At 70.7% G+C, this 27617-nt stretch overlaps 7 protein-coding genes across 7 annotated transcripts; 3 read left to right on the top strand and 4 right to left on the bottom strand.

Moving 5' to 3' along the window:
- Positions 1-521: 521 nt before the first annotated feature.
- Positions 522-1828, top strand: AURANDRAFT_64103 (hypothetical protein; the record flags this gene model as incomplete). The annotated part of the gene is made up of 3 exons (XM_009038902.1): positions 522-716; positions 772-906; positions 956-1828. 3 exons carry the CDS (start codon positions 522-524, stop codon positions 1826-1828), a joined length of 1203 nt encoding a protein of 400 aa, XP_009037150.1.
- Positions 1829-2794: 966 nt separating this feature from the next.
- AURANDRAFT_64102 (hypothetical protein) lies at positions 2795-4063 on the top strand (the record flags this gene model as incomplete). Its single annotated transcript, XM_009038903.1, has 1 exon — positions 2795-4063. The coding sequence occupies one exon, from the start codon at positions 2795-2797 to the stop codon at positions 4061-4063; it is 1269 nt and encodes a 422-aa protein (XP_009037151.1).
- An 8774-nt stretch (positions 4064-12837) lies between these two features.
- Positions 12838-13260, bottom strand: AURANDRAFT_6367 (hypothetical protein; the record flags this gene model as incomplete). The annotated part of the gene is made up of 2 exons (XM_009038617.1): positions 12838-12981; positions 13054-13260. Coding segments are annotated over 2 exons (351 nt in total), but the record flags the coding sequence as incomplete, so codon positions are not given.
- A 1655-nt stretch (positions 13261-14915) lies between these two features.
- Positions 14916-16064, bottom strand: AURANDRAFT_64100 (hypothetical protein; the record flags this gene model as incomplete). The annotated part of the gene is made up of 1 exon (XM_009038639.1): positions 14916-16064. The coding sequence occupies one exon, from the start codon at positions 16062-16064 to the stop codon at positions 14916-14918; it is 1149 nt and encodes a 382-aa protein (XP_009036887.1).
- A 630-nt stretch (positions 16065-16694) lies between these two features.
- Positions 16695-17372, bottom strand: AURANDRAFT_26106 (hypothetical protein; the record flags this gene model as incomplete). Its single annotated transcript, XM_009038638.1, has 1 exon — positions 16695-17372. One exon carries the CDS (start codon positions 17370-17372, stop codon positions 16695-16697), a length of 678 nt encoding a protein of 225 aa, XP_009036886.1.
- Positions 17373-17977: 605 nt separating this feature from the next.
- On the top strand, positions 17978-20882 carry AURANDRAFT_64098 (hypothetical protein; the record flags this gene model as incomplete). Its single annotated transcript, XM_009038904.1, has 2 exons — positions 17978-18048; positions 18188-20882. 2 exons carry the CDS (start codon positions 17978-17980, stop codon positions 20880-20882), a joined length of 2766 nt encoding a protein of 921 aa, XP_009037152.1.
- A 2707-nt stretch (positions 20883-23589) lies between these two features.
- Positions 23590-24176, bottom strand: AURANDRAFT_26390 (hypothetical protein; the record flags this gene model as incomplete). Its single annotated transcript, XM_009038637.1, has 2 exons — positions 23590-23844; positions 23919-24176. The coding sequence occupies 2 exons, from the start codon at positions 24174-24176 to the stop codon at positions 23590-23592; spliced, it is 513 nt and encodes a 170-aa protein (XP_009036885.1).
- Between the last annotated feature and the right edge of the window lie 3441 nt (positions 24177-27617).

Raw genomic sequence — 27617 nt, 5'->3', positions numbered from 1 at the left:
CGAGATCCGTGAAGTAGGATTTGCCCGTGCCGCCGGGCGCCAAGTCCTCGGCGTGCGGGCCCGGCTCCGCCACGGCGCCGTCGACCTCGCGGCGCAGCAATTCGACGACGTCGGCGTCGACGAGCCCGCGCACGACGACGACGCCTTCGCGCTCGTAGCGGTCGACGTGCAGCGGCGAGATCTTCCGCAGCACGCTCGCCGTCGATAAAGCATCGGCTCTCGATGCGAGGAGCAGCGCGGCCAGCACGCGTCGAGCCAGCATTGGTGGTGCGCTCAAAGTTGTTGCGCGCGGTGCTAGCATCGGTGCGCGGCGAGTCATTGAGTTTTATTGCCCCAATGGCTTTCGACCAGGCGCGCGTCCATTGCGCATGCCTGCTTTACGAGCGCTTCACCGTCGATGATGCAGTCGGTGATTCCGCGAGCTTCGTTGCCGAGTGCTCGTGATGGCAGCGGGCAGCTAGCCCCAGACTCTCGGGGACGACGCATGCGGGGCTAGGGGGACGCCGCCCCAGGACTCTAGGATGTACGTCGGCCCATGGCAGGAGTTCAAGGCCATGGAGCGCGCGCGCATCGCCGAGCAGCACGCGTCCATGGCCCAGATGGCCCAGCGCCGCGGGCAGCCCCCGGCAGACCAGAACATGGCCGACGAGCTCGAGCGGCTGCGGCGCGCGCTGGAGCTCGTGAGCGGCGAGCTGCCGCCCGAGGCGGCGCACAAGGTGCGGCGCCCCGCGCCCCGCGCGACGCGAACGAGAGACGGACCGGTGTCGTTAGGTCCGCGAGGCGCTCGCGCCCGTGCCCGAGGAGAACGCGCGCACGCGGAGGCCCCCGCGGCACCCCGGCGGCCTGCCCCCGGCGGCGGCCCTGCCCCCGCGGCACCCGCAGCGGCCGCCGCCGCAGATGCACCCGGTGCGCGGCCGCCCGCGCCCTCCCGCGAAAAACGCGCCCCCGCTCGTAGGTCCAGGCGCCCGACCACGTCTACCGGCTCTCGTCGCCCCCGCCCGACCTGGACATCTCCGCCGCCGTGCGCCTCGCCGCGGAGACCGTGTCCGGGCGGCCCATGTCCGCGCGGTCCGCCGCGAGCTCCGCCGCGCCGTCGTCGAACGGCGTCGCCGCGCGGTCCGACGGCGGCCTCCCGCCGCGGGGCCCGAGGCGGTCCTTCGGCTCGAACGTGTCCGCCGCGCGGCGCAAGAAGCAGAAGCGCCGCGAGCAGCGCGCGCGCGGCGCGGCCGCGGCGCCGGCGGCGTCGCCCGCGGCGACGCCCCGGAGCTCGCGGTCGTCGGCGTCGGACCCCGGCGTCGCGGTCGCGGCGGCGTCGCGGCGCCTCGCGGCCAAGGGCGGCTACGACGCCGGCGCGGCGACGCGGCTGCTGCGCATGGAGCGCCAGACGCGGCTCAAGTCCACGTACTGGAAGTGGGGCGACAAGCCGCCGCGGCCGTCGTCCGCGTCGGCGAAGAAGGCGGGCCCGCTCGTCAAGGCGAAGCGCGAGATCGACGCCATGCGCGCGTCCTACGTCGGCGGCTCCGAGGCGCCGCGGCAGCCCATCGCGCTCGCGCCGCGGCCGCCGAAGCCCGCGAGCCCGCGGCGACCGCAGGGCGTCGTGGCAAAGTTCGACCTGTCGTCGGACCAGGTCGACGCCGTCGCCAAGTACTTTGGGGACGACGACGGCGGCGGCGAGTCGCCGCCCAAGCCCTGGCCCAAGTCGCCGAAGACGCCCAAGGCGCCGGGCAAGTCCATGTCCGTGGACGAGCTCCTCTCCTGGGCCGACAACCTCGACATCGACGGCGAGCTCGCGGCCATCTCCCCGCCCGCGTCGGCGCGGCGGCTATGATATGGGGATGAGTGTGCGCGTGCGGTACGCGTACTGGCGCCCGACGCCGGGGGACCCGGCGAGGGGCTGGAACTCGCCCGCGTCGCGGAGGAACATGAGGTCGCTCCGGAGCCGCGGCGCCGCCTCGCGGCGCACGCGCTGCACGAAGGTCGGCCGCGGCGTGAGGCAGTCGTCGTCGTCGTCCGCGGGGACGACGCAGTGCTGGAAGTGGGGCGCGGCGCCGCCGCGCGCGCCGCCCACTCCGTTCGCGACGGCCGGCGCGCGGCCGCTCGGCAGCCCCGCGGACCGCGGCCGCGCGGCGTCGGGCGCCTGCGTGAGCACGGCGTACCAGAGGTTGCGCCGCGCGAAGGTCGCCTCGCCCGCGGACCAGGCCCGCGACGGGCCGCCGCCGCCGCGGCGGCGCACGAGCGTCGTCGCGGCCGTCGCGCGCGGCGCGATGTCGCCGGGGATGCCCATGGACGCCGACGACGGCCGCGGCCGCGGCCGCAGCGCGGGGGCGGACCGCGACCCGCGCAGGAGCCGCGAGTCGGGCCGCAGGGCGCCGGCGCGCGCCCCGGCCTTGGCCGGCGACGGCGGCGGCGGCCGGTCCTTGAACTTGGCCACGCGCCGCCGCTGCGACGCCGCCGTCGTCGCGTGCACGCCCTGGGGCCGCGCCTTGGCCTTGACCTTCTTCTTCCGCTTTGGGAGGTTCGCGTCGCCCAGGGGCTTGGGCCGCGGAGGGCGCCCAGCTTTGGGCTGGGCCATACTAACGCGTTTTTTTCTTTGACGTTAGTAATGTAGCGTGCACTTTGACAGCAGTAAACTTCCATCGCCGATCCGAAGACATTTTTAGCGCCGCGTCGGTCGGCGAACTCCCAAGGAGCATTCCAAGCCAAAAAACCAGTCCGCCGCCGTCCGCCGTCGGCCCCAGCAGAGCCTCGCCGCCCCGTCGACGAGCGCCATCCCCGCCGCCCCCTCGTCGCCGCCATGCGCCGCGCCGTCGCCGTCGTCGCCGTCGCGCTCGCGCGCGGCGTCCGCGGCTACGGCGACTTCTCGCCCCACCACCACATCGTGCGGCTGCGGCGCCGGGCCCACGCCGCGGCGCTCCGCCCGCTCTACCGCACGGACGCGCCCAGCGCGTCGCGGTCCTACGCCAAGGGCGACCACTTCCGGTCGCGCCGCGGCGTCCGCGCGCCGCCGGGGCAGCCCGCCGGCGCGCGGTCCCCGGGGCAGCACCCCCTCGTCTCCGCCATGCGGGCGGCCCGGGGCCGCGAGGCCGCGTCGATGGTCCAGACGCTGACGGGCGAGTGGTACGCGCCCCAGTTCCGCTTCGCCGTGACGCTCTGCGGCTTCCTCGCGTACCCGTCGCTCGTCGCCATGCTCTCGCACCTCCCCCCGCCGAACCCGAGCGAGGGAGGCTATTTCTTCAGCCTCATGTCCATCGTCTTCGGCACGCTCACGGCGTCCACCATCTCCGACGCCGGCGACCGCCTCAAGGCGCTCCGCGCCGCGGCCGTCGAGGAGGTGACGCTCCTCCTCCCGCTCAAGAAGCGCCTCGAGGTGCTCCTGCGCGACGCGCCGGCGCCCGACGGGACCGTCGCCCCCCGCGACGTCTTCTCGACCTGCGCCAAGCACATGTGGGCCCACACGTCGGACCTCATCGACGGGTCGCGCGAGGACGAGCTCGACGGCATCGCCTCGAACGACGACGAGCTGCTCAAGATCGTCGAGACGCTCCAGACGGCCCAGGCCCAGTGGGACGCGGCGCCCCAGCGCGCGCCGGACCTGGGCTTCGCGTTGGACGCGACGGAGCGCGTCGTCCAGGCCCGCGGCCGCCGCCTGAGCCTCGAGAGCTCGTCGATTCCGGTGATGCAGTTCGAGGTGCTCCAGGCCCTGTCCGTCGTGCTCGTGCTCGCCTATTGCTACCTGACGCTGGACAAGGCGCCGCCGCCGCACCTCCTGGGCTACGTGCAGGACGCGAGCGGCATCCTCGTCGACGCGTCCTTCGGCGTCCACGCGCTCTTCGCGTTCATCTGCGGCGCGCTCGCGGTCTTCAACTCGCTCGCGAGCGACCTCAACCGCCCCTTCCACGGCGACTTCAAGCTCGAGTCGTCGACGGTCGTCGCCAGCCTCAAGCAGCTCCGCGCGGGGCTCGCGCCCCACCTCGGCCGCAACCACATCGCGCTCTCGCCCAAGGCCCGCGTGTCGACGTCGCCCGGCGGCCGCGCCGCGAAGCCGACGAAGTTCTTCGCCTGATCATCGACGGCATCATGATTCGATTGCCCCTCGCGGTCGCAGCAGCCGCGCCGCGCAGCCCTTGTCGGGCCGCGGCGCCAGCGCAGCGCGACGCCCCTCTCCTTTTCGTGTGTGTGTACATCTAACCATTTAAACCCCCCGCCGGCGGCGGCACGTAGCGCGCGGCGCCCGCTTTGGGGACGACGAACGCGCCCGCCTCGTCGAGGCAGACCAGCGGCTCGTGCCGCGGCTCCCGCCTCTCCGCGACCAGCCCCGCCCATTCGTCGCCGTAGTGCGGGAAGAAGGACGTCCCGTCCGCGAGGTCGAGGCCGGGAGCGGCCGCCCAGTCCGTCGGCTCGACGACGTCGGGATCGTCCCAGCCCTTCCACAGCGCCGTGTCCACGTGCTTGCCCGCGCAGATGGACCCCGCGGAGACGCCCACGTAGACCGCCGCCGAGTCGCGGAGCGCGGCCAGCCAGTCCTCCATGCAGTGGCGCAGCCAGAACGTGTTGCCGCCGTCGACGACGACGAGGCTCGGGTCCCAGGCGCCGAGCGCGTCCGCGCCGGCCGCCGGCGGCGCCGCGGCGGAGACGTGCTTCAACGACGAATCCCAGAGGTCGAGCGTCACGGCCTCGCAGCGCTCCGGCCCGCCGAAGAAGTCGACGATGCGGTCGCGCTTCTGCTTCGCGTCGCGCCGCGACCGCTGCCGCTGCACGCCGGGCGTCCGCACGCTCGTGCGCCGCAGCGCGTAGCTCGCCGTCGGGATGAACGCGAGCTTGATGGTTCCATCGCCGGCCTTTTCCTCGACGGCCTCGCGCAGCAACGCGGCGACGTCGGCGTTGCCGAGGACGCCTTCGCTGAAGCTGGAAAGCAGGAAGGCGTCGCGCGACGCAAAGCAGCGCGAAGCGGCGCGCAAGGTTCGCAGCTGTCGCTGGAAGGCGTGGACGGTGGACAACAACAACAGCGAGCGCACCATCATGCGCACGGATTACTAGTGCACTGCCACGTTGGCGGCAACGACACAAAGTTGCACCGGCCGCGATGGGCTCGATGGGCTGCCCCGGCCGACCGATGTCCATCACCCTGGCCGTCCTCATCGCGCTCCGCATAGCGCCGACGACCACCGCGCCGACGACGAGCGTCTACGACCCGCGGAGCGGGCAGCACGTGCCGCGCGACGCCTACCTCGAGACGATGGCGGCCTTTTCGCGGCGCGCCGAGGCGAACATCACGCGCTGCGCGGCGGAGCGCGGGGCGCCGCTGAGCCCCGTGACGCCCGGGCGCGTCGTCGTCTGGCACCCGCTCGCCGGCAGCGGCCTGGGCAACCAACTCGAGGCTTTGGCGAACGCCGTGCTCTACTCGCTGATCAGCAGTCGGCGGCTCGAGCTCACGTCCTTCGAGAACGCGCCCCAAACGTCGCTCGTCGCCTACCTCTGCGCGGTCTTCGACTGCGGCTACCCCGCGTCGACGCGCAGCAAGGAGGAGATCAAGAAGATGCCCAACTACAAGCCGCACAAGCCGTGCGACGAAGCGTTCTTCAACGAGAAGCGGGGCCTGAGCTGCCACGCGCGGTCCAACACGACGCTTCTGCGCATGGCGTCGTCGACGCGCATGGGCGGCTACGGCGCGTCGAGCAAGAACCCCTGGGCGTCCTGCGTCGGCCGGCTCCTGGGCTGCTACGGCTTCGCGACGGGCGACAACTGCGCCGTCGGCCAGGCGCTGCGCCTCGCGCTCCCCGGCGTCGCCCAGCCGCTCTTGGACGTCGCCGGCCGGCGCTTCAACGGCTCCGTCGCGCGGCTCCAGCGCGCGCTCGACGCGCCGAAGCCCGCGCCGGCGTCCCGCGGCCGCGACGATTTTCGAGAGATTTGGGGTGGGAAATGAGAGAAATCGTCACCGTCATGCTTGCTAGGCCCACGCACCTCTACTCGGCCGCGTTGCACATCCGCACGGTCGACAACGCGATGATCCACGAGCTGAACCCGAACGTGTCGGCCCACGCCATCGAGCGGCTGATTTTAGGCAACGACCCCTTCTGGCACTGCATCCGGAAGAAGCTCGCCGCGCAGATCGACGAGTCGGGCATCCGCCGCGTCTTCGTCGCGTCGGACAACGCGTACCTCCACGAGCGGCTCCCGGGCGTCTTGGCGCTGGGCGACGACGTCGAGGTCGAGTTCTTCAACTTCGGCGTGCGGCCCCACACGGGCGCGGCCTGCGCGGGCCACAAGGCCGCGGACTGCGACTCGCACGCCACCGCCGCGGAGTTGCTCGAGCAGACGGCGCCCTTCCTCGACTGGGCGACGCTCTCCCTGGCGGAGCACATCTTCGCGCTCCGCCTCAACAGCGGCACGTGCTCGCGGATCCTGCGCGCGAACGGCGACCCGGCCGCGTTCGACAACCCGGGCGGCGTCTACACGCAGTTCGACTCGGGCGCGCCGGAGCCGGCCCACGAGGCCCGGGGCACGCACTTCTCCAACACCTTCGTCCGCGGCGCCATGTCGACCTTCGTCAACACGGCGTCCATGGTCGGCGAGGCCGTCCTCTCGTCGCTCCGGTCCGCCAAGTCCTGCGACTTCGCGTCCCGGCCCAAGATCGACGTCCGGCCCGCGGCCCACGTCCTCATCTAACCCAGGGAGCCGTGGTGGTCCCCGGTGTCGCCCTCGTCGTAGGACCCGTAGTCGTAGACGTTCCGCGGCCGGTTCGGCGCGGGGTCGACGCGGTCCCAGAACCGGATCGGCGCGCTCTCCGCCGACACGGAGTAGGGGATGGCGACGCCGAAGATCCACTCGATGACCACGTACCGGATGACGACGAGGCAGAGGCACTCGAACAGGAAGGCGGCCGCGCAGCGCGCGACGCCCCAGCGCGAGTTCTTCCGCTTGTCGGGGCTGCCGACGTACGCGACGATCTGCTCGTCGACGAGGATGACGAAGAGCATGGAGTAGATGAGCCAGTTGTACTGGTAGGTGAGCTGCGGGTGGTGCGCGCCGAACGGCGAGTCGTCGTCGAAGACCATGACCTTGCCCGCGGACGTGTAGTTCTGGCCCAGCACGGCGATGCGCAGCACGATGAGCGAGCACAGGCACGTGAAGAGCAGCCCCCCCAGGTAGTAGACGTGCGCGATCCACCGCGGCACGCGCTGCACGTGCTCGACGATGGACCGGAGCGCGTCGCGGCTCGCGCGGAAGCGGTGGAGGTACCGCTCCCGCAGGCTCGGGTCCTCGACGCCGTAGAAATTCATCGACGGCAGGTCGAAGAAGAGGTGGTTGTCGATTTCCAGGATGAACGTCATGGCCAGCGCGTCCAGGAGCAACTCGAAGCTCCCGGACGAGTTGCCCATCATGTTCGCGCTCACCTCGTAGTAGTACCAGAGCAGCGACACGCGGAGCAGGTGCGTGACGAAGCAGACGAAGACGCACACGCCCCGCGCGCCGGCGTCGCCCCAGGAGAGCTCCCACCAGTCCGCGTAGAGCTCGTGCGCGCTGCTCCGGAGCAGCACGTAGCCCGCGCGGCACTCGTCGCTCTCGCAGCGCGTCATCAGCACGAGCGTCAGCGTCACCAGGATCAGCGGCAGGAAGATGACGACGGGCAGGCCGTCGACCTTGGCGTCGATGCCGCGGAAGTAGCGCCGGTAGTCCGCCGGGTAGTCGACGCCGTCCGGGAAGACGTCGTCGCCCCCGTCGCCCCACTGGTCCGCCCACTGCGCGACGTCCGACGCGATCCAGTTCATCTGCCAGATGGAGCTCAGGGCGAAGATCTGCAGGAGGAGCGCTAGGACGGTGATCGTCGCGTTCTGGCACGTCGACCACGACCAGCCGTTGTATAAGATCATCGTCTGCACGCGGAAGTAGTACGACTCGTCGGCCTTCTCGTAGAGCCGGTCGATGGGCAGGCGGCTGAAGTCCTCGTCCTCCTCGAGCGGCGCGTCCTCCCGGGGCTTCCCGCCGGCGTGCAGCATCGTCGAAGGCCGCCGTAGTCGTTTCGGAACGCGCGCCGGCTCGGCCGCGCCGCGCCGCGCGGCGACGTCCTCGTCCGGCTCGTCGGGCGCCTTGCGCTCCGGCGAGTGCTCGTCCGGCGAGTGCTCGCCAAAGTGGTAGGCGCGCATGGCCCGCTCGACCTACCGACGCGTCGGCGACGACGGTTCGTCGTTTTCCCAGCCACAAAGTCTCTCTCAAAAATCGTCACGGCCGCGGGACGCTGCGCTCGACCTCATCGCGGATCTCCGCCCGGCGCGTGTTGCTCGCGCTCCGCGGCCGGTGAAGGTGCTTCTTCCGGTGGTGGCGGCCGCGCTCGGGGCTGCCCCGTACGTTGTCATCGATGTGGAGCTCGATGTCCTTCATCGGCGGCGGGTCGTCCGTCGAGCAGCACGCGCTCCAGCTGCTCGTGTCGCCGCCTTCTGCGTCGTACGTGAACGTGTTCATCGTGGCAGCGAGGCACGGGGTTCCGACGTTCCACAGCACGCTTTTTGTACGAACAGCGGCACGTTGGCGCTGGTGAGTATGTCGATGGTGAATTTGGGGCAGCCTCTCGAAACCGATCGATCTCGGAGAGCCCGATGCTGGCGCCTCCCGCAGCGCCGCCGGCGCCCTTCTGGAGCGACGCGCCGACGCCGCAGTCGCAGCGGTCGTCGCTGGACAGCACGCACACGTACACGCCGCGGTCGACGCCGCGGTCGTCGCCGCGCAAGGTCAAGCGCAAGGAGCGGCGGAGCAAGGACCCCAAGCCCCTCGTCGAGGAGATCCAGAAGTGCGCGAATTCTTTGGTACCCGCCGTCACTCTTTCCCCTCGTAGGCTCGCGGCGGCGGACCCGTCGGACGAGTTCGGCTCCCTGCGGCGCCTGTCCGCGCGGCTCGGGCAGGCGGCGCCGCGGCGCGCGCCGCGCGCGCCGAAGCAGCCCCGGCCCGCGGCGTCGCGGGCGCCGAGCGCGCGCGAGAAGATCGTGAGCGCGGCGAAGGAGCGCGAGCGCCACTTCGGGGAGATGTCGGACCGCGTCGTCGACAAGCTCCGCGCGGCCGTCGCCGCCGCGGCCGCCGCGGGCAAGCACTACGCGGAGTTCTTCGAGGTCGTCGACGAGGAGGGCGGCGGCGACGTCGACGCCATGGACCTGGAGACGTGGCTGTCCTGGATGGGCGTCCCCGTCTCCGACGCGGAGCTCGCGCTGCTCGCGCGGCGGTTCTCGCGCCACGGCGGCGTGCGGTACCGCGAGCTGCTCCGGTGCTGCGGCGACACGGACGACGCGCTCGACGACGTCCTGCGGCGCATGCGCGCGCGCTTCGCGCGGCACGGGCCCCTCGACGCGCGCACGGTGCTCCGGTCCTTCGAGGCGTCGGGCGACCTCGGCGACGTCGACGGCGACGGCCGCGTGGACTTTGAGCAGTTTCTGGTATTTTTGGACGCGTTCGGCGTCCGCGTCGACGACGGCGCGCGGGCGGGGCTGGAGCAGCGCTTCTCGCACCACGCGGGGTCCGTGAGCCTCGACGAGGTCGCCCACGTCGTCGACGGCGACGCGACGGCGGACCTGCAGTACGCGCGCGCGTGCGCGAAGCTCGGCGCGCCCGCGCGGCGCGGCGTCGCGCGCCGCCTCCCCGCGAGGCGCCTGGCGGTCAACGACGACTCGCTGACGGCGCTGGACGCGCGCGCGCTGGCCGCGGCGCACACGGCGACCGTGGACTCGTCGAGCCCCTTCCCGGAGACGCTGGACCTGGGCGGGAACCACCGCGTGGGGGACGCGGGCGCGCGGGCCCTCGCGGACGAGCTGCTTTTGGACGAGGCGCGGGGCTGCGTGCTCGGCGGGCTGGAGCTGGAGCGGTGCGGCCTGGGGCGGGCGGGCGCCGAGGCGCTCGCGTCGCTCATCGGCCGCGGCGACGTGCCGGGCCTCCGGACGCTCGTCGTCGCGCGGAACCGCATCGGCGACGCGGGGGCCGCGAGCCTGGCGGAGCGCGTGCGCTACGGCCACCTCGAACGCTTAGACTGCGCGCGCTGCGGCATCGGCGTCGCCGGCGCCGAGGCGCTGGGGCTCGCGCTCGACGCGTCGTCGGTGTGCTATTTGGACGTGTCGGAGAACGACCTCCGAAATAGAGGCGCGGAGGCCGTCTTCCGCGGCGCGCTGCGGGGGCGCCTCGTGACGCTGTACGCGCGGCGCTGCGGCATCCGCGACGCCGCGACGCCGGCGCTCGCGACGCTCATCCTCGAGAGCTGCAGCCTCGCGTCGCTCGACGTCTCGGAGAACGCGCTGGGGCCCGAGTCCGGCGCCGCGCTCGCGGACGCCGTCGCCCACGCGCCGGAGAACGTGCGGGAATGCCGCTTCGGCTTCAACCAGCTCGGCACGCCCGTCACCTCGAGCATCGTCGGCGCGCTCGCGACGAACCGGACGCTGTTGGTGTTGGGGCTCGAGAACTGCGTCGCGGGCGGCGGCGAGCAGGCCGTCAAGGACCTGGCGGCGGCGACGCTCCGGGACCGCGGCGCGCCCTGCGCCGTCGCCGTCGAGCACCCGGCGCGGCGCCGCGACGTCGTCGGCGACGCGTACATCGCGACGTACCTCGAGCGGCGGCCGCAGTCGCCCGAGCCCGCGGCCGCGGAGGCGCAGCGGCGGCCGCCCTGGAGCCTGTGGCGGTCCATCTGGCGCAAGCGGCCCCGCGAGGCCGACTCCAAGTCCTTCCACGACACGCCCCACTTTTTGAAGCACGTCGCGACGAGCGACGTGTCGCTGACGGAGATCGCCGCGCTCGTGCTCAAGCTCCGCGGCTTCGAGTCGCGGGCCGTGCTGAAACGCGTCTACGCCGTCTTCGGCGAATTCTACGGCGACATCCGGAGCCTGCACCGCTACTACTCGGCGTTGGGGCTGGGCAGCGACGACCCGCTGGAGATGGGCTGGGAGAACTGGCGCCGCTTCGCGCGCGACTGCGGCGTCGTCGGCGACTACAACACGGCCAACGACGCGGACACGGTTTTTGTGGCCGTGAACGTGCACAACGTCAAGGACAAGAGCATGGCGCGCCACGAGTTCCTCGAGGCGCTCTTCCGCGTCGCCATGCGCCGCTTCACGTGGACGTTCGGCAAGCCGGACGACTTCGAGCCCGAGGACCCGGCGGTCGCCGTGCGGAAGTTGCTCGAGGATTTTGTGCTGCCGGCGGCGCGCGAGCTGCCTTACGACATGCTGAACCAGAACTTTTTGTGGCGCGACGCCCGCCTCTACACGGAGGCCGTGGATCTGAAGCTCAAGGCGAAGGAGCCGCTGCTCCGGGCGTCCTTCGAGTCCGCCAGAGCGCCGCGCGCCAGGGAGATCGACTTTCCGCGCTGGGAGATGTTCGTCGACGAGACCTGCCGGAACTGGACCAAGGACGCGGGCGCGTCCGCGCGGCGGCGCGTCTCGACGACGGAGATCCCGCGCGCGTCCGTGCTCGCGCGGTCCTTCGGCGACGCCGAGGACCTGAAGGACGCGGCGACGCCCGGCGCCGCGGCGGGCTACTTCCGCGGCGTGACGAACCTCGAGAGCCGCCTCGCCTTCAGCTGGTGCCAGCTCACGGTCTTCGATCGTTTGCAGCGCAAGGACTACAAGGCGCTGTCGTACCTCGAATTTTTGGAAGCCTTGTGCCGCTGCGCGGACTTCATGGACCCGACGCCGGACGTGACGCTGGACCTCAAGCTGGACGCGGTCTTCGAGGTCCTGGAGCGGCGCGCGGAGCGCGCGGCGGCGAAGTCGGGCCGCCGCGCGGCCTACGTCGCGACGCCGCCGGCCACGCCGAAGGCGCCCAAGGCGTCGCCGGCGTCGCCGCGCGCGCTCTTCAAGGGGCCGGACGTCCACGCGGCGGCGGCCGTGCGCCCGACGCTCGTCGGCCAGATCGGCGCGGACGTCGACGACGACGACGACGCGTCCGGCGACAGCGAGTCGACGTACGACAGCGACGACGACGGCGGCGACGGCCAGCGTCCTGTGGCCGTGACGATTTTCGAGAGATTTGGGGTGGGAAAACAACGAGATTTTGCTTGGTAGGCGACGGCGGCGCGCGGCGCCTCGCGCGCGCGGCCGCGGCCGAGGTCGCCGCGCGCTGCGTCGCCTTCGACGCGCGCGCGCTGGACCGCGCGGAGAAGACGCTGCGCATGCACGCCAAGGCCTGCGGCGGCCTCGACGTCGTGGTCTCGATGGCGCGCCGCGCGACGCGGCTCCGGAAGAAGCTCCTCGGCACGGAGCCCATGGCCCAGGTCCAGAAGCTGCTCGTGGCGTGAGTTTCCTATGTGCATGTTACGAAATTTGGCGATGCCGGTCGCGGGGGCGTCCTCGGGTAGTTGTTGTGCGGGAGAGAGAGAGACAGCGAGAGCTCGAGATAGCGAGGACGGTCGCGCCCGGCGGCGGGGCCCTACTGGAGGTCGTCGTCGAGGGAGTCGCGGCCCGTGACGAGGTCCTCGGCGAGGGGGTCCTCCTCGAGGGGCAGGAGCATGGGCACGAGAGATGCCCTGGGCGCGTAGTCGCGCTGCGACCGCGCGGATTTCGCGTCGCGCGCCGCGCCGCCGCCGTGGAGGTCGTGGAGCGACACGCCGTCGACGCCGAAGAAGAGGACGACGAGGGAGATGTCGTCGACGCGGCCCTCCTGCTCGTACCACTCCTTGTAGGCCGCGGCGGCGATCGCGTGCGCGGCCCTCGACGGGTCGCCCGCGGCCGCGCACATGTCGAGCACGTTCTGGTCCGTGAGCAGCTCCCAGACGCCGTCGGACGCGACGACGGCGAAGTGGTCCGCGTCGCCGAGGTCGTGGGACGTGACCTACGAGGGGCGGTCGCCGGAAGACAAAAGGCGCGCGCGCGTTCGACGCCGGAGGCGCGCCTCGGGCGTCGCGATGCAGCCGATGTCCTCGGCGACCTTGTCCCCGAGGGACCGCGAGAAGGAGCAGCCCGGCCGGAAGGCGTCGGCGAGCCAGATGCGCGGCGGGTCGCCCTCCTCGTCGAGCTCCGCGCCGAGGTCGCACTTCCAGACCTTGTCGAGCGGCACGCGGCCCTCGATCTGGCCGATGGACAGGACGCGGCCGCCCATGCGCTGCACGCGCTGCCGCTCGTCGACGCGGTAGCAGGTCTGGTCCACGCTCAGCGGCGCGGGCGCGACGCGGCCCGTGCGCGCGTCGCGGCGGCCTAAGATGCAGCGCGAGTCGCCGACGTTGCTGCAGTAGAGCGTCGAGCCGAGCACGAGGAGGCTCACGGCCGTCGTCCCCGACTCGGACGTGTCCACGGCCTCGTGCATGAGCGCGTTCGTGACCTAAGAGCGGGAGGAGATGGATTTTCGCCTCATTGTGGACGCCCCAGACCCTCCTCGCGGACTCGTCCCCGCGCCCCCCGCCGAGCCGGCGCGCGGCGATCCGCCGGTCCGCGCGGGGGCGCCGCCGGCGCTCGCGCTCCGCGACGTGCCGCGAGGCCTCGCGCACGCGCTGAAGCCGCACCAGCGCGAACGAGCGGTCGCGCGTCGCGCGCGAAAAGGAGACGTCCGACGCCGGCGCCCGCCTCGTTCGTCTGCACGAGCAGCTCCTCGACGGTGATGTCCGGGTCGCGCTCGAGGACCTCGGCGGCGACGCTCTCCAGGGCCTCCTTGGCGAAGTCCGCGCAGTGGTGCCCCGCGGAGCCGTGTCCGTCGAAGATCATGAACCAGTGCGCGCCGGTGGCCTCTTTGACGCAGAAGGCGTCCTGGCAGGGCTGCGCGGGGGATTCGGGGTCGACGGGGGGACGGGCGGAAGGGGGGCGCACCTTGTCGAGGTCGCTGGGGTAGAGGCCCCGCATGCACACGGCGCCGTAGTCGACGGTGCGGTCGCCGCCGATGGACACGCGCTTCGTGCGCTGCACCTCGAGGCGCGCCCGCACGTCGTCGGCGCTGAGGAAGCAGCAGTCGATCACGTCCTCCGTGAAGCCGGAGGCGAAGAGCTCGGCCTCCGTCGGGCCCTCGAGCTGCGGCTTCGCCGGCGGCGGCCTCGGCGGGCTCGGGCTCCCGGCGAGGGTGGCCTTGACCGGCGCCACGGGGCTGAGGTGCGGCGACAGCGAGTCCGTCGCGACGGGCTCGGACCCCGACGGGGAACTCAGGCCGCTGCCCATCAGGACTGAATCATTTTTATGGGGACACTTCCTAGACTTCACTTGGCCGCATTCCTCATAAAGGTAAACTTTACCTCGCCTCAGGAACGCGCGACGTCTTGAGGTTTGGCGCTCTAACGTGGGCTTCGAGACACCTCAGCCACCTATTTTGGTGAATTCGCTACGCGGATATATAAATTCACAATCGGTTTCGTGCGGACGTATGACGTGGTGAGCTGCAAACTTATTTTTACAAGCCGGCCTTCGGCCGGCAAGCTCGCTTCGCGAGCTATTGGCCACTCGTTTGATTGAGGTTGCTCGCTACGCTCGCTTTAAACCACTCATTAAAAGTTTTAGGTTGCTGCTCGGACGCACGCACCGCGACACACTGCAAAATAGAATATAGACGGCGTCGGCAACTGCACTTACCCCACAAACCGGGGCTCCGCGAACGCGCGCGCCGGCGCCGGACGCAGGCGCGGTCGTCGGCGCGCCGGACGTCGCCGCCGCGCGCGACAATGCCCGCGAGCTGGCGGGCACGACGGCGCCGGACGCCGCCGCGGTCGTCGGCGCGCCGGACGTCGCCGCCGCGCGCGACAATGCCGGCGGCCCGCGAGCCTGAGCTGGCGGGCACGACGGCGCCCGCCGGCCCGTCCGGCCGGGCCGCCGCACCCGGGCCCGCCCGCGCGACTCGCCGGCGGAGCTGGACCGGTCCTGGAAATTCTTGTTTCGGATACTTTACGGAGCTGATCTTGGCTGGAGTACGGGAGCGGCTTCGCGCCTCGAGCTCGGGCGCGGCGGGCGGCACGGGCGACGCGGGGGTGCGGCCTACGCGGCCGCGGTGTCGGGCTTGAGGGTGAAGGCGACGAGGACGATGGCAGCGGTGGCCCAGGCGGGGCTCATGACGACGGCGTGGTAGGACTTGGGGAAGGAGGGGTCGAGGAAGACCGCGCCGGCCTTGGAGGCGAGGTAGACGCCGCCGAAGCCCGCGACGCCGCCCGCGAGCGTCTTGCACGTCTCGTCCTTCAGGAGGCTGCCGTCTTCGGCGGCCTCCTTGAGGGTGAGGCAGTTGGCGGCGGCGAGGAGGGTCCAGCAGGGGAAGGCGCCGCGGAGGCGGCGCGCGGTCCAGCTCGGGATGACGGAGAGCGGGAACGAGCCGAGCCCGAGGCCCGTGAAGACGAGGAACGACGCGGTGAGGAGGGCGTACTTGACGTTGACCGAGTCGTCCACGTTCGCGGGCATGAGGCTGTAGAGGCTCTTGGCGCAGCCGTCGGCGACGCGGCCGGGCCAGAGGAGCGGGTTCGTCTCCGGGCACGTCTTCGCCCAGACCGCCGCGGAGAGCGCGGACGCGGCGCCGTAGGCGCCGACGAGGGCCGCGCGCGTGAGGCCGGCGTAGGCCTGGTGCGACGTGCCCGTGCCCGGGATGGCCGTGAGCACGGGCGCGAAGCCGACCCAGAGCGCGTTGCCGAGGCACGCCGTCGCCATGGCCAGATTGAGCCGGCGGCTCGCCCGGGTCTTGAGGCGGTCCCAGTTCGTGTCGCGGGCCGCGCTCGCGAGCGCGGCGACGGACGTGACGATGATCGGCGCCGCCGACATGGCGCCGATGCGCGCGAAGAGGCCGTGCTGGAACGTCGGCACCATCATGCCGAGCGGCTGGTTCGACCGGATCGTCGTGCGGACGACCGTCGTCCACGCGACGGTCGTCGCGGCGCCGCACGCGGCGTACGCCCACCGCAGCGCGGCGGGCGGCTTGGCCGCGGCGCCCCGGGCCCCGCCCCGCAGCGCCGTCGTCCACCGGTTGTTGGTGCGCAGCTCTGCCACCTCGCGGCCGTCCGTCGTCGACGACGGCTCGACGACGGCGAGCGACCGCATCGACCGCCCGCCCAGCACCGCCCGCGGGCCGATGGAGCCGATCCGCGCGGTGGATGAGGTGATTGCGAGAGCTGCAAGGAGGCTGCGCATTTTGAGCACAGCCATTCTCAGCGCTGATCAGAACCTCAAGTTCTGGGATCCGTCTCGCCTGGGCTAACTCGCTGCACGCCGTGGCCGCAGTGCCCCGATCAACGTACATCTAGGTGCACCCATAGGAAATTAATTAATAAAGATCAATCATCGAATTCCGGCCGGCGGAGCCAGAGTCATTAGTCGTCCATAGAGGCTGTACGTCGACCGCGCGCGCGGGCGCGGTGTCGCGGCGGTCCGCGGGCTGAAATCACGGCCAAAATTGGGTTATGGTCGTATCAAAGCAAGTTTGATGATATTCGCGCGTTAATTGCACGTTTGCGATGGCTTTTTGCGCGCGGTCGCTGGTTCGGGTCGCGAAATCGCAAGATTTAACTTCAACAAAAGTGCTGAAGTTCAACAAAAATGTTGACTTTTAAATCCAGGCTATCAGAATCTGAGTTTTGATCGGTGCACTGCGTGGCCGCCGCCGCGCAAGCACGCGACCTCGAGCGGCGGCGGCGCGCAGCGCGCTGCTGTCGCGGCGCGATGCTTTCCGTGGAGCGTCGGCGTGCGGATGGGGCCGCGCGCCGGGCGCGGGAGCGCGAGCGCGGCGTGCGCGAGCGCTTGGTCCCCCGACCGTCGTGACATTCTCCAGTTTACACATTACTTCTTCTTCCCCGCGCACTTTGCGAGCGTGGGCCCGCAGGCCATCGCCGCGCCGAAGTAGGCGAGGACGACGGCGAGGAAGGCGAGGAAGGCGTAGAGCTTGCACCGCTTGCAGCACATCGCGCGCTTGAGCGTCGTCGCGCTGCGCTCGAACTTGAAGGCCTGGTGCTGCATGTTCTCCGTCTTGTCGACGAGGAGCTCGATCTTCTCGCCGCGCTCGAGGATGCGGTCGATGTTCTCGACCATGACGTCGCGCGTCGCGTCGATGCGAGACTTCACGCTGGAGATGACGTCGGCGTCGCCGTTCGTCGCGTAGAACTCGCACTTCTGCTTGAGCACGGGCGAGAAGGCCTCGTTCATCTGGAAGGCGATGGCGCGCAGCGGCTCGTCGACGCCGTAGGCGCTGCGGAACGTGTCCGCGACGTCGTCGAGGAACGCGAACGGCAGCCGGCTCCGCGCGGACTCGTCGGTCATGCAGAGGAAGGTCACGCCCTCGACGATGGAGTAGTGGAAGATGTGGCTGTCGTAGCGCAGCTGCGCGAGCTTCGACGCGCCCTCGCCGATGCGCCGCAGGAGGAGGCGCGTCACCGTCTCGTAGTTGCCGCTGTGGCGCGGGTCCGTGTACTCGGCGAGCACGTTCACGCCCCGCGAGATCGCCACGTAGATGACCTCCATGGTTTGCTCGTGTGGGCCTTTGGGGGTCGCGCGCCCCGGCCGGGAGCCGCGTTCTTCGGCTGTCGCCGCGCCGCCCTATCAAATGCGCTCGGATTACCACAAGAGCACAGCAATGAATCAAGATTGAATTCAACTTGGCCAGCGACGACGTCCGCTCGCTTAAGTCGTCTCGCGAGCGTCCGGTCCGCCGCGCGCGCGTGGGACGCGCGCGGGGCGGAGGCAGGGCGGAGGAGGCGCCGGCGACTCGGGGAGGGGTTCGGAGTGAGTCGCCGGCGCGGCGCGGCGCGGCGCGGTGCGCGGCTCGGACGGACCTCGCCGCGCGGCGCGCGCCGACGCGCGCGGGCCTCAGCCGCCCTGGGGCGGCTGGGGCGGGTAGAAGCGCGCGTAGGCCGGGTGCGGCGGCGCGGGGCCGCGGGGGGGCGGCGATGAGCAACTCACGAGGCTCGACAATCCGCACGAGCCCATGCGAGCTCTCTTCACTATCGACTTGCGCCCAAGCCAAATCGGCACGCCCAAACAAAATCTGGGGTGTGTCGAAATTTTACACGGCCGCCAAGCTCGGCATCGCCTCCAAAAAAGCACCACCTAGCGTGTTGGCCAACACCATGCGGTCGGTGAGCTTGGCGCTGGGCGCCGCGGCGTGGCTCGCGCCCGCCGCCGCCGCGACGGACGAAGCGTGCGCAGCCCGCGTCCCCCATAAAACGCGGAGGCAGCCCGCCGGGCAGCCCGCGCCGCCGCGCGCCGCCGCCGCCGCCGCCGCGCGAGAGAGGGGCGGGGCGCTGAGAGAACCCGCACTGACACGACCGCGCCTCTAGGTTGATGGCCAAGTGGGGCGTCGACGCCGACGCCGTGGCCGCGATGACGCGCGACCTCGAGCCGTACAGCGTCGCCTACGGCAACAAGCCCGCGCGGTCGCGCGCGGCGGAGAAGCGGGGCGTCACGGCGTCGACGCTCACGCTGGGCACGAAGCTCGTCGCCGAGGCGGGCTTCGACACGGCGACGTTCAACAACGACTGGTTCGCGCGCGTGCCCCTGCGGAAGGCGCTGGCCAAGGCCGCGTCCGACGGCGAGGCCGTGTGCCCCAAGTGGTGGGAGGACTGGGAGGCGTGCACGACGGACCCCGTGGCCACGGCGACGGCCGACGGCGCGACCATCGACGTCGCCGTCGTCGTCGAGCACCCGGGCTACGTCGACGAGGCCAAGGGCGCGGCGGTGCTCCAGAGCTTCGTGTCGCGCGCGGGCCGCGCCGTCGTCGACGGCACGCTGGCGACGGACCTGCGGGACCACGCCAAGTCCATCAAGGAGTACCTCGGCGAGATCGGCGCCGACATCTGGCGCCGCAGCGCCCTCCGGGAGCAGGCGACGGTCGACGAGCTCGAGCGCCGCGCGCTGCTCGACGTGTCCTACCGCCGCGAGCTCGCGGCCGCGAGCTCCTACTCCTACTCCTACTCCTTCGACTCCTACTCCTACTCCTACTCCTACTCCTACGACCTCGAGTTCGTCGTCGACATCCCGGGCGCGTCCCAGTTCCTCGTCGTGTCCGTCGGCGCGCGCATGTCGGCGATGGGCGGCTACCGCGCGGCGTCGTTCATCGCCTACTGGACGTCGCTGATCCAGGCCTACCTGGGCTACACCTACAAGAACACGGGCGGCGCGTCGACGGGCTTCACGCCCTTCACGGACGACGAGGACGAGATGGGCGCGACGGCGCAGACGTTCTTCGACAACGGCCTGAGTTCGGTGCAGATGTCGACGTACCTGGACGGCTCGCCGCGCTACCTCAAGCGCCGCGAGATGGACGACGCCTGGATGTACTCGGCGTCGCAGAACTCGTGCCCGGCCTACCTCGGGGGCTGCGACCGCCGCCTCCGGACCGTGCGCATGAACAACGTCGCCGAGCGCGCGGCGGAGAAGTCGCGGGCGCACGGCCGGCTCCTCGCGTCGACCTACGTCGACGACGAGGGCGTCGAGCGGTCCTGGGACGAGCTCATCCTCTCGGAGGACGAGTGGGACGAGGCCATGGCCGGCCCCGACGAGTACCAGGGCGGCGACCTCCTCAACGACGACTCGCAGGCGGTGCTCGTGACGGCCATGGAGCTCGAGTCCGGCGTGCCCATGCCCACGGACGACGAGCTCAGCGACATCGAGACGGCGACGGTCGACGAGCTCAACGCGGCCATCGCGTCGGGCGCGCTCGCGGCGTCCTACTGCGACGCCGCCGACGGCGACGACGCGAACGACTGCTCGGAAATCGACATCTTCTCGGACATCACGGTGACCGCCGAGATCATCACCGTCTACGACGAGGTCGAGGAGGACTACTCCTACGAGTATTCCTACTCCTACTCCTACTCCTACTCCTACTCCTACTCCTACTCGTACCTCTACTCGTACCTCGACGTCGCGTCGTACTCGTACTCGTACTCGTACGCCGAGGAGGCCGTGGCCAACGTGAGCGCCTACACGGACGCCTACACGGACTACCTCGTGACGACGACGACCATGGACCAGGGCCCCATGCGCGAGTACCGCAACACGGAGTTCATCCAGGAGTGGGAGGGGTCGACGGACTACGGCGGCCTCATCTCGGACGTCGGCGAGATGGCGGGCGCGGCGCGCAACGTCTTCAACTACGCCTTCGCGTCGACGCCCGTGGGCACGGACGGCTCGGGCAACGACCTCTACGTCAAGTTCAACGAGGTGACCATCATGTGGGCCTATTCCATCGAGGACGGCGCGAACAGCTGCGTCAACTTCAAGTGCGGCGACGACCTCGAGGTCCGGCGGCAGCTTTTGTGGTCCAACGGCCGCCAGCGCGCCTTCGTCGAGGCCGAGGGCCGCCGGCGCCTCGGCGCGTCGAACTACTACGTCGACGACGAGGGCGTGAACCGGTCCTACGCGGACCTCATCATGACCGAGGGCGAGTGGGACGAGTTCATGGGCGTCAACGCGACGATCATGGGCAGCTTCCTCAACGGGTCGTCGACCGTGTCCATGAACACGGTCACGGCGTCCGAGGAGGGCGAGACCTTCGACAACACGTCGACGGTCGCGGCGGCCGCGGCCGCGAGCCTCAACGAGGCCAACAGCAACGGCGGCCTCGGCTGCGACTACCTCCAGCAGCTCGAGGGCGCCGACGCCGACTGCACGAACACGACGAACTTCTTCACCAACATCGAGGTCGAGGTGACCGTCGTCCGCGTCGTCGAGGAGGACGTCGAGGAGAGCACGCCGTCGCCGACGGGCGCGCCGACGACCATCGGCTTCGCCAACCTGTACTACCAGGCCTGCGAGGCCAAGGACTACCACTTCGGCATGCGCTTCGACCTCCTCTACTGCAACATCGAGTCGCCCGACTACAACGCGTACATCGACGAGAACGGCCAGCTCAAGGCCTGGACCGAGGCCCACGAGGGCGGCTCCACGGGCTCCGTCTACGTGACCCACGACGACGAGGTCGGCGAGACCGAGTCGCTCACGGGCACCTTCGGCGAGGAGGTCGACGCCTAGAACCGCCCCGGCCCCAGCGGGCCCCGCCGCCCTCCCCCGCCCTCCCCCGCCCGCCCGCCTCCCCGCCCTCCTTCCGCCCCGCCTAAAAAGCAGAGCCCACTCCGCGTCGAGCGACGAGTCGCTCGGGCCGCGCCGACGAGCTCGCGATCGCGCCGCGGCAACCCGGCGCAGCCTCGCGCGCCCGCCGCGGCGCCCGGTGCCGCGCGTCGATCGGTTACGCGTCCTAGTCCGCGCAGCGCCCCTCCTTGGACGAGCCGCCGGCGCCGCCTTCGAACTCGTAGCCGCCCTCGATCGACAGGAGCGTGCCCATCAGCGTGATGACGCGGTCCGTGTCGCCCTTGGCCTTGGCCTCCTCCATCTCCGCCCTGAGCTGCTTCGCGAGCTCCGCCGGATTGTTCATCTCGTCCAACGAGAAGCCGTCGCTGGCCCGCCGCGCAACGGAGGCAGGTGGTGTGCTGAGCGTCGCACCGGGCGCGCCCGCGCGGAAGCCGAGCGCCGATTGCAGCAGCAGCGACGCGACGACGACGCAGCGCATCATGTCGAGCGCGCGTCGCAGGCGTCGTGCTTGTCGGCTGCGAGGCGCGAGCGCGCGCAGGCGTCGAGCTGCGCGGCGCAGCCAATAGGAGCCAGCCCCGCCGGGCTAGAAAATAACAAAAGCAACCGCTCAGGAGCTGCATCGTTGCGATTATTGAAGCAATTACACGCGATGGACGCGCTCCGAGCGTGGCCGAGTCCGCAGTGGTGAAGGTGTCTCTCTGCAGTAGGTGATTGCGTGGGACGGGTTCTTTGGGCCATTGAGGCGGATTCAGCACATCACCTACTGCAGCGGCCGACGCCGTGAAGTCGGCGTTCCGGGCCTCCATGGGGACGACGAAACGGCCGAGATCGGCACCGTGGGGTGGCCCTCCGCAGTAGGAGATGTACTCGATCCCACCGGACACATACTGGGGACGGGGCTCGGGCGGTGGTGTCGGCCCAGACCGCGTTTCTGGACGTGGGGGCCGGTTGGGCTGCCGCGCCACGTTTCTATGCGCGCGTTGGCGGTCGATGTTTTCGACGTCGATGGCCGAGCGGATCAAATGGGACGCCCGCGGTACATAGACGAACGATTCCCGACGCTCCGTGCGCTCGAACACGGTCGAAAAGGGTGCGGGGGACGCCGAAAACCCTCTTCCGACCCCTTGGGACGCCCCGCGCGCGATGCGGCGCAATCCTCGGGAGTGACATCCCGCGGGGAATGTGTCCGCAACAGGGTTCCGGTCCTCGCAGCCGCGGGGATCGTTGCGCAACTCTGCATCTGCGTCGAGCTACGGGCTGGAGAAGACGAGAATTTCGTCCATCGACGCTGCAAAAGGGCTGCTCGCAGCCTGATTGTTTGAGTTGCTTTTTCGAGGAATCAGTCCAGTTGCTTTTTTTAGTTTTTAGCCCGGCGCGTGGTTGGTAGCAAAGTTCCAGTGAAGTGTTTTGGAGCACAAAATGTAAGTGTTTAGGGGGGAGAGGCAAGTGTTGGCAAGTGTTTCAACGGCCAAAAAAAGGCGAAAATTACCACCAAATATGCAAAAAAAAAGACCGAAGTCGAACCAGCAACTGTTCCGTCGCGCTGACGGAAGTGTCTACAGGTGTTTCGTGAGGTCGGGATAGTGTTTGTAACACTTACAAACAGCTTTGCTACCAACCCCGGCCCGGCGGGAGCTCGAGGTAGGGGGCGACACTGAAAACCCGGGATTTTGCCGTCGTCGAGCAGAGCTCCGAGGCTGCGCCCATCCCGAGGAGCCCGCGTAGGAACTCGAAAACGACTTTCGGTTCGTCCTGATCCGTCCGGATTGAGCGAAGTTATGGTACTAAAAGAGCTCGTTTTTTTTCCGCGGAACGCGCGTCGGGGATGCGCGGACGTTTCGAGGATGGTCCTGTGCTGCGGGTCCGGGAGGATGACATCCAGGAACTTGGCGTAGTGGGGGCGGTTCACGTAGACGGCGACCGTCGCCTCGAACTCGAGGTCCTGGCGCCCGCCGGAGGCGCGGGACTCGCTCACGTAGAAGGCCTTGGAGTACTTCGCCTCGAGCCACGTGTAGTAGTCCTTGGCGCCCTTGCCCTTCCTCCGTGGACCTTCTGAGACCGCGCGAAGCTGTCGAGACGTCGACGCGGCGAATAGCAGCACGCTGGTGACCTGGTTTGGATCAGGACCCAGCAAAGTCTCTCTCTTGCAGAGCGAGCTTTAGGCGCCGACGAGCAGCGCTGCGGTTGCTGCGGCCACTCGGGCCGGCGCAAGGCGCGGGGAACCGAATCCAAACGCCCGCAGGCGCACAGCCGGGCCGACGGGCGGCGACACGGGGCAGCCCAGCTCTCACAAAACGCTCTCCCTGGTCCGTCAAGTGCAGGGCACTGTGACCCATTCCGGCCGGGGCGAGTTTTGGGGGAGCCGTAAATCGGCGCATTCGCCGTGGGGCGACGCCCCACGCAGCTCCCCTAATTTTCGCGTCCCCCAAAATCCCGGAAGTCGCTCCAGCGACGCCTCCCAAAACCAGGCGCCAGCGGAGGCGGAGCGGAGCCGGAGAGCGCCGGGGTTCATTGACCCCCCCTACTCGAGGCCAGCGCCAACAAAAAAGTGCGACTTCAAGATGCAGTGATATTGAACAAGCGCACGCGCTGCCCCCGCACCGACCTCGCCCCCCAGCCACCAGCATAACAAAACCCCCCCGGAGTCCGATTACCACTCGTCCACGTCGACGGGGAGCTCGATGGTGAGGACCTTCTTCTTGTCGTCCCACTTCGCGGAGCCGCGGTCCGCGTGGACGGGCTGGGGCAGGTAGAGGGCGAGCTTGAGGCGGTCGGACGACGCGCTGAGGGTCGTCTTCGTGACGTCGACGTCGAGCTCCGAGTGCGCGTGGCCCGGGAACTTGATCTTGTAGACGATCGCGTTGCTGTGCGCGGAGCTCGGGTTCTTCTCCGTTCCCAGGTAGACCTGCGGACCGGCGCCGGTTTCGCCGAAATGGAAGGACGACGGGCGCCGCGGGGACGCGCGTCCTCGGTCGTCACGTCCTGCTTGTAGAGCATCTCGAACGCCGCGCGCTTCCGCTTGTCGTCCGCGGCGTCGACGAAATTGAGCGCCTCCTCGGGCGGGATCTCGTCGTCGGCCCAGATGGCCTTGGGGTCCCGCGGCGCCGGCGCGTTCTCCTTGTCCTCGCCGCCGTCGTCCGCGACGGCGTTGGGGCCGATGCGCTGCACGACGGCGCTCTGGGCCGGCCGCAGGGCCGTGTCCTCGTCGTCGCGGCAGAGGTCCTGCAGCGCGTTCATCTCCGACACGCCGAACATGGACGCCATGGCACCGACGCGCGAGGGTCGCGGCGCGTCCGGACGCGATGCCGGGGCTGCCCGCCGCTGCGCCGCGATGCCGGGGCTGCCCGCCGCTGCGCCGCTCGGGTTGCGAAGCGCGGCAGCAACAGTGCAAGTTGAAGTGGATATGCAAACAAAGCTTAATTCGGAGCCACTCTTGGGCGGCGCGATGTGTATTCGAAGGTAGGGCTGCCGGGTGGAGCTGCCGCGGCTCGACCCAGGTCCGGCTCGCGAGGACCTCGACGCGCTTCGCGAGCTCCCGCGTCGCGACGTCGCCCCGGGACGCGCCGATGCTCGAGCCCTAGAGCTCCGTCGCCGATGATCCGCACGTCGTCCGCGGGCTCGCTCGGCGTCGCCGACGCCCGCGCCCTCGACGCCGCGGATCTCGCCGAAGGACTTGCGGTCCTGAACGCCCCGCCGACGTCCCTCGCCGCGTCGCGGTCGCGGCGCGAGACGGCGGCCTTCCTCGTCGCCGTCGCGGCCGTCGGCGGCCTCTGCTGCTGGGGCCAGGGCTCGACGGGCACCTGGGTGCGCCTCGCCGTGGCCGTCGGCGACTACGAGGCCCTGACGGCGGACATCTTCCAGCTCAGCACGTGGTCGACGCTGCGCAACTTCTGGAACGCCGGCGCGCGCGCGACGGCCCTCGTCACGGGCGCCTGCACGGGCGGGCTGCCCTACGCGCAGCTGCTGGCCTACCTCTACGTCTGGTTCCGCCCCCTGGACGCGGCGGCGCGCGGCGCGCTCTGCGGCGCCCTCGTGCAGACCGTCCGCGCGCAGCACATGCTCACATTCGCGGCGATCCTGCTCTGCGTCGCGCTCTACATCGACGCGCCAAACCCGGCGACGGGGCTCGACGTCGAGGTCGAGGTCGTCTTCGGGTTCGGCGTGCTCGGCTTCGAGGTCGCGAACCTCGGGAGCTACGCGCTCGCCGCGGCGCTCGCGCGCGCGCACGCCGCCGAGGCGCCGGCGAAGCCGCCCGGCGAGGCGCCGCTCCTCGGCAACGATTTTGACGGCGACGACGCGCGGCGCATGGCGTCGGCCTTCGAGACGCCGCGGGCCCTCGCGTTCGACGGGACCGCGTCGATCTCGAACACGTGTACCGCGTCGACCCGGGCGCAGCGCGCCGCGCTCGCCGCCGGCCGCGCTTTGATCGTCGCGAACGTCGCGCTCGTCTGGCTCGCGCTGACGCGGCCCGCGCTCCGGTTCACGACGCGCGGCCTCGCGTCCAAGTTCATGGACCGCACGCGGAGCCGCGTCGGCGTCGTCGACGTCGCGAGGAAGATCGACGGCGCGACGCGGGGCCTCCGCTCGAAGCGGCTCTGGACGGCGTGGACTTTGACGGTCTGCGTGCTGCTCGACGTCGCCGCGGACCTCGCGCTCGCTCTGGTCTTCTTCGCGCCGCTGCCGCCCGTCGTCCGACGCCGCCTCTTCTCCGCGACGCTGCACCTCCACGCGCTCGCGTCCGCGGACGTGCTCTGCAGGGCAGGACAAGGGTGATTCAACGTCGCTTCAACGTGAGTGTTCCGCGCGCTCCCGTTCTGGAAAAAGCATCCACGCTTCGAGACCGTTCCGAGAGATGATCGCTCGTCCAAAAATCAGCCGAAACGAGTGGAAACCGGCCGAGAGAGGAGCCTTTGAAGTTGGGAATTTCGCACTCTTGTCCTGCCCAGGTGCTCTGGGTCGTGCTGGCCAACTTCGCGCAGAACATCACGGTCATCTCGGCCTGGATCATCGATTTGAACGCGGAGCGGCTCTGCGCCGCCGTCGAGCGGCTCACGCGCTTCGCGGGCTGCATGGAGGAGACGGGCGCGGTCCTGCCGGGCTTCTGGGTCCTGGGCTGCTACGCCGTCGTCCACAACGCGGCGTTCCTGTTTGTGATGGCGCTGGCGTACCGCGGGAGCCTGCCGTCCTGGGTGCGGCGGCGCCTGCCGCGCCTCGCGGCGGGGCCCGTCCGGTAACGCCCCTCGCGCGTCTTTAGCGGAGGGCGACGCGGAGCGGGGGCCCGGCGTCGAGCGCGTCGGGCGCGCCGTCGGGCGCGGGCGGCGCGTCGCCGAGGTCGCCCGTGGGCTCGCGCTCGCAGAGCTGGGCGTCGAGGATCGTGACGGCCGCGACGTTGGCCGGGTCGGGCACGAGGGGCACGGTCGACGACGGCGCGACGAAGGGGTCGTAGACGCGGAGCGCGGCGCCCGGCGCGACGTCGAGCGCGCGCCGCGTCGACGCGTGGAGCAGGATCCAGACGAAGCACGCGCGGGGCAGGGACGCGTCGAGGCCCGGCGGCGCGCCCGCCGCGTCGGCGACGCGCGCGCGGTGCGCGTAGGCGAGCGACGCGACGAGGCCCGCGCCGTCGGCGGCGACGTCGCGGACGACGGTGACGTCGACGTGCGCGGCCGCCGCCGTGCGCGGGTCGCCGTAGCTGTTGGCGCCGAAGGCGTACTCGCCGCTCCGCAGGCGGTGCGCCGCGCCCTCGCGCGACCGCCGCACGGCCTGCAGGTCCTCGAGGAGCGACGGTTCCGTGGATTTCGACTTCCGCGGCGCGGCCTTCTTCGCCTTCTTCTTCGGCGGGCCGGAGCCGGACGAGGCCGGGGGCGACGCCGCGGCGCCGAGGAACGACGGGCGGAAGGACACCCAGGCCGAGGGGGCGCCGGGCGGCGACAGCGGCGACCGCCGCGCGTCGGACCGCGCGCCGCTTCCGCTTCCGCCGCCGGCCGCGACGCGCCGCGCGGACGTCGGCGGCCGCTGCTTCGACAGCGTCGCCTCGCGCCGCTTCTGGAGCACGGCGCCCGACGTCGGCGCCGGCGACAGGGCCCGGCGCCCGGAGCTCGGCGCCCACCGCGAAGGCCTAAAAGAAGGTTCCGTACGAACGCGGCGCGCGCCGCCGGCGCGCGAGACGCGGCGCGCGCGCAGGTCGAAGACGGCCTTGGACGCCGACGCCGCGGGCGCCGCGCCGCCGCCGCTCCCGAAGAGGCTCCGCGGCCGCGCGGGGAACTTGCTCGTCGCCGCGCCGCCGGGCGTCCGCCCGCCGGGCCGCGGCGTCGCCGCGACCGCGTCGCGCGGCGTCTCGGTCTTCGCCGCCGGTGGCGCCGGTGCCGCTGCGCTCGGCGCTGGCGCTTGCGACGGCGCGGCGGCGCGCGCACCGCGGCGCCGCGGCGGCGCGGTGGTGGGTTGCTTTTGAGTCGGTAGGAGCTCCTCCTCCTGGCTCTCGTCTTGCAGCGCGAATGTGGGCACCTCCTCCACGTGGCGGCTCTGCCAGGTGACACGGTCTTCCTCGAGCTCTTGGGACGAGTCTTGGCTCATGCTGTGCTGTGTGCCGAGCTAGCACGCGCGCGCAGAGGTCTTGCCACAAGCCATCGTGCTTGGCTTGGTTGAGTCGGGCTCAAATCTCGCCGCGATGGCGACTCTGAG

Source organism: Aureococcus anophagefferens, assembly GCF_000186865.1.
Source record: "Aureococcus anophagefferens unplaced genomic scaffold AURANscaffold_9, whole genome shotgun sequence".
NCBI classification, from domain to species: domain Eukaryota; class Pelagophyceae; order Pelagomonadales; family Pelagomonadaceae; genus Aureococcus; species Aureococcus anophagefferens.
The sequence above is the reverse complement of the archived record's forward strand: the minus strand, read 5'-3'. Positions and strand labels throughout refer to the sequence as shown.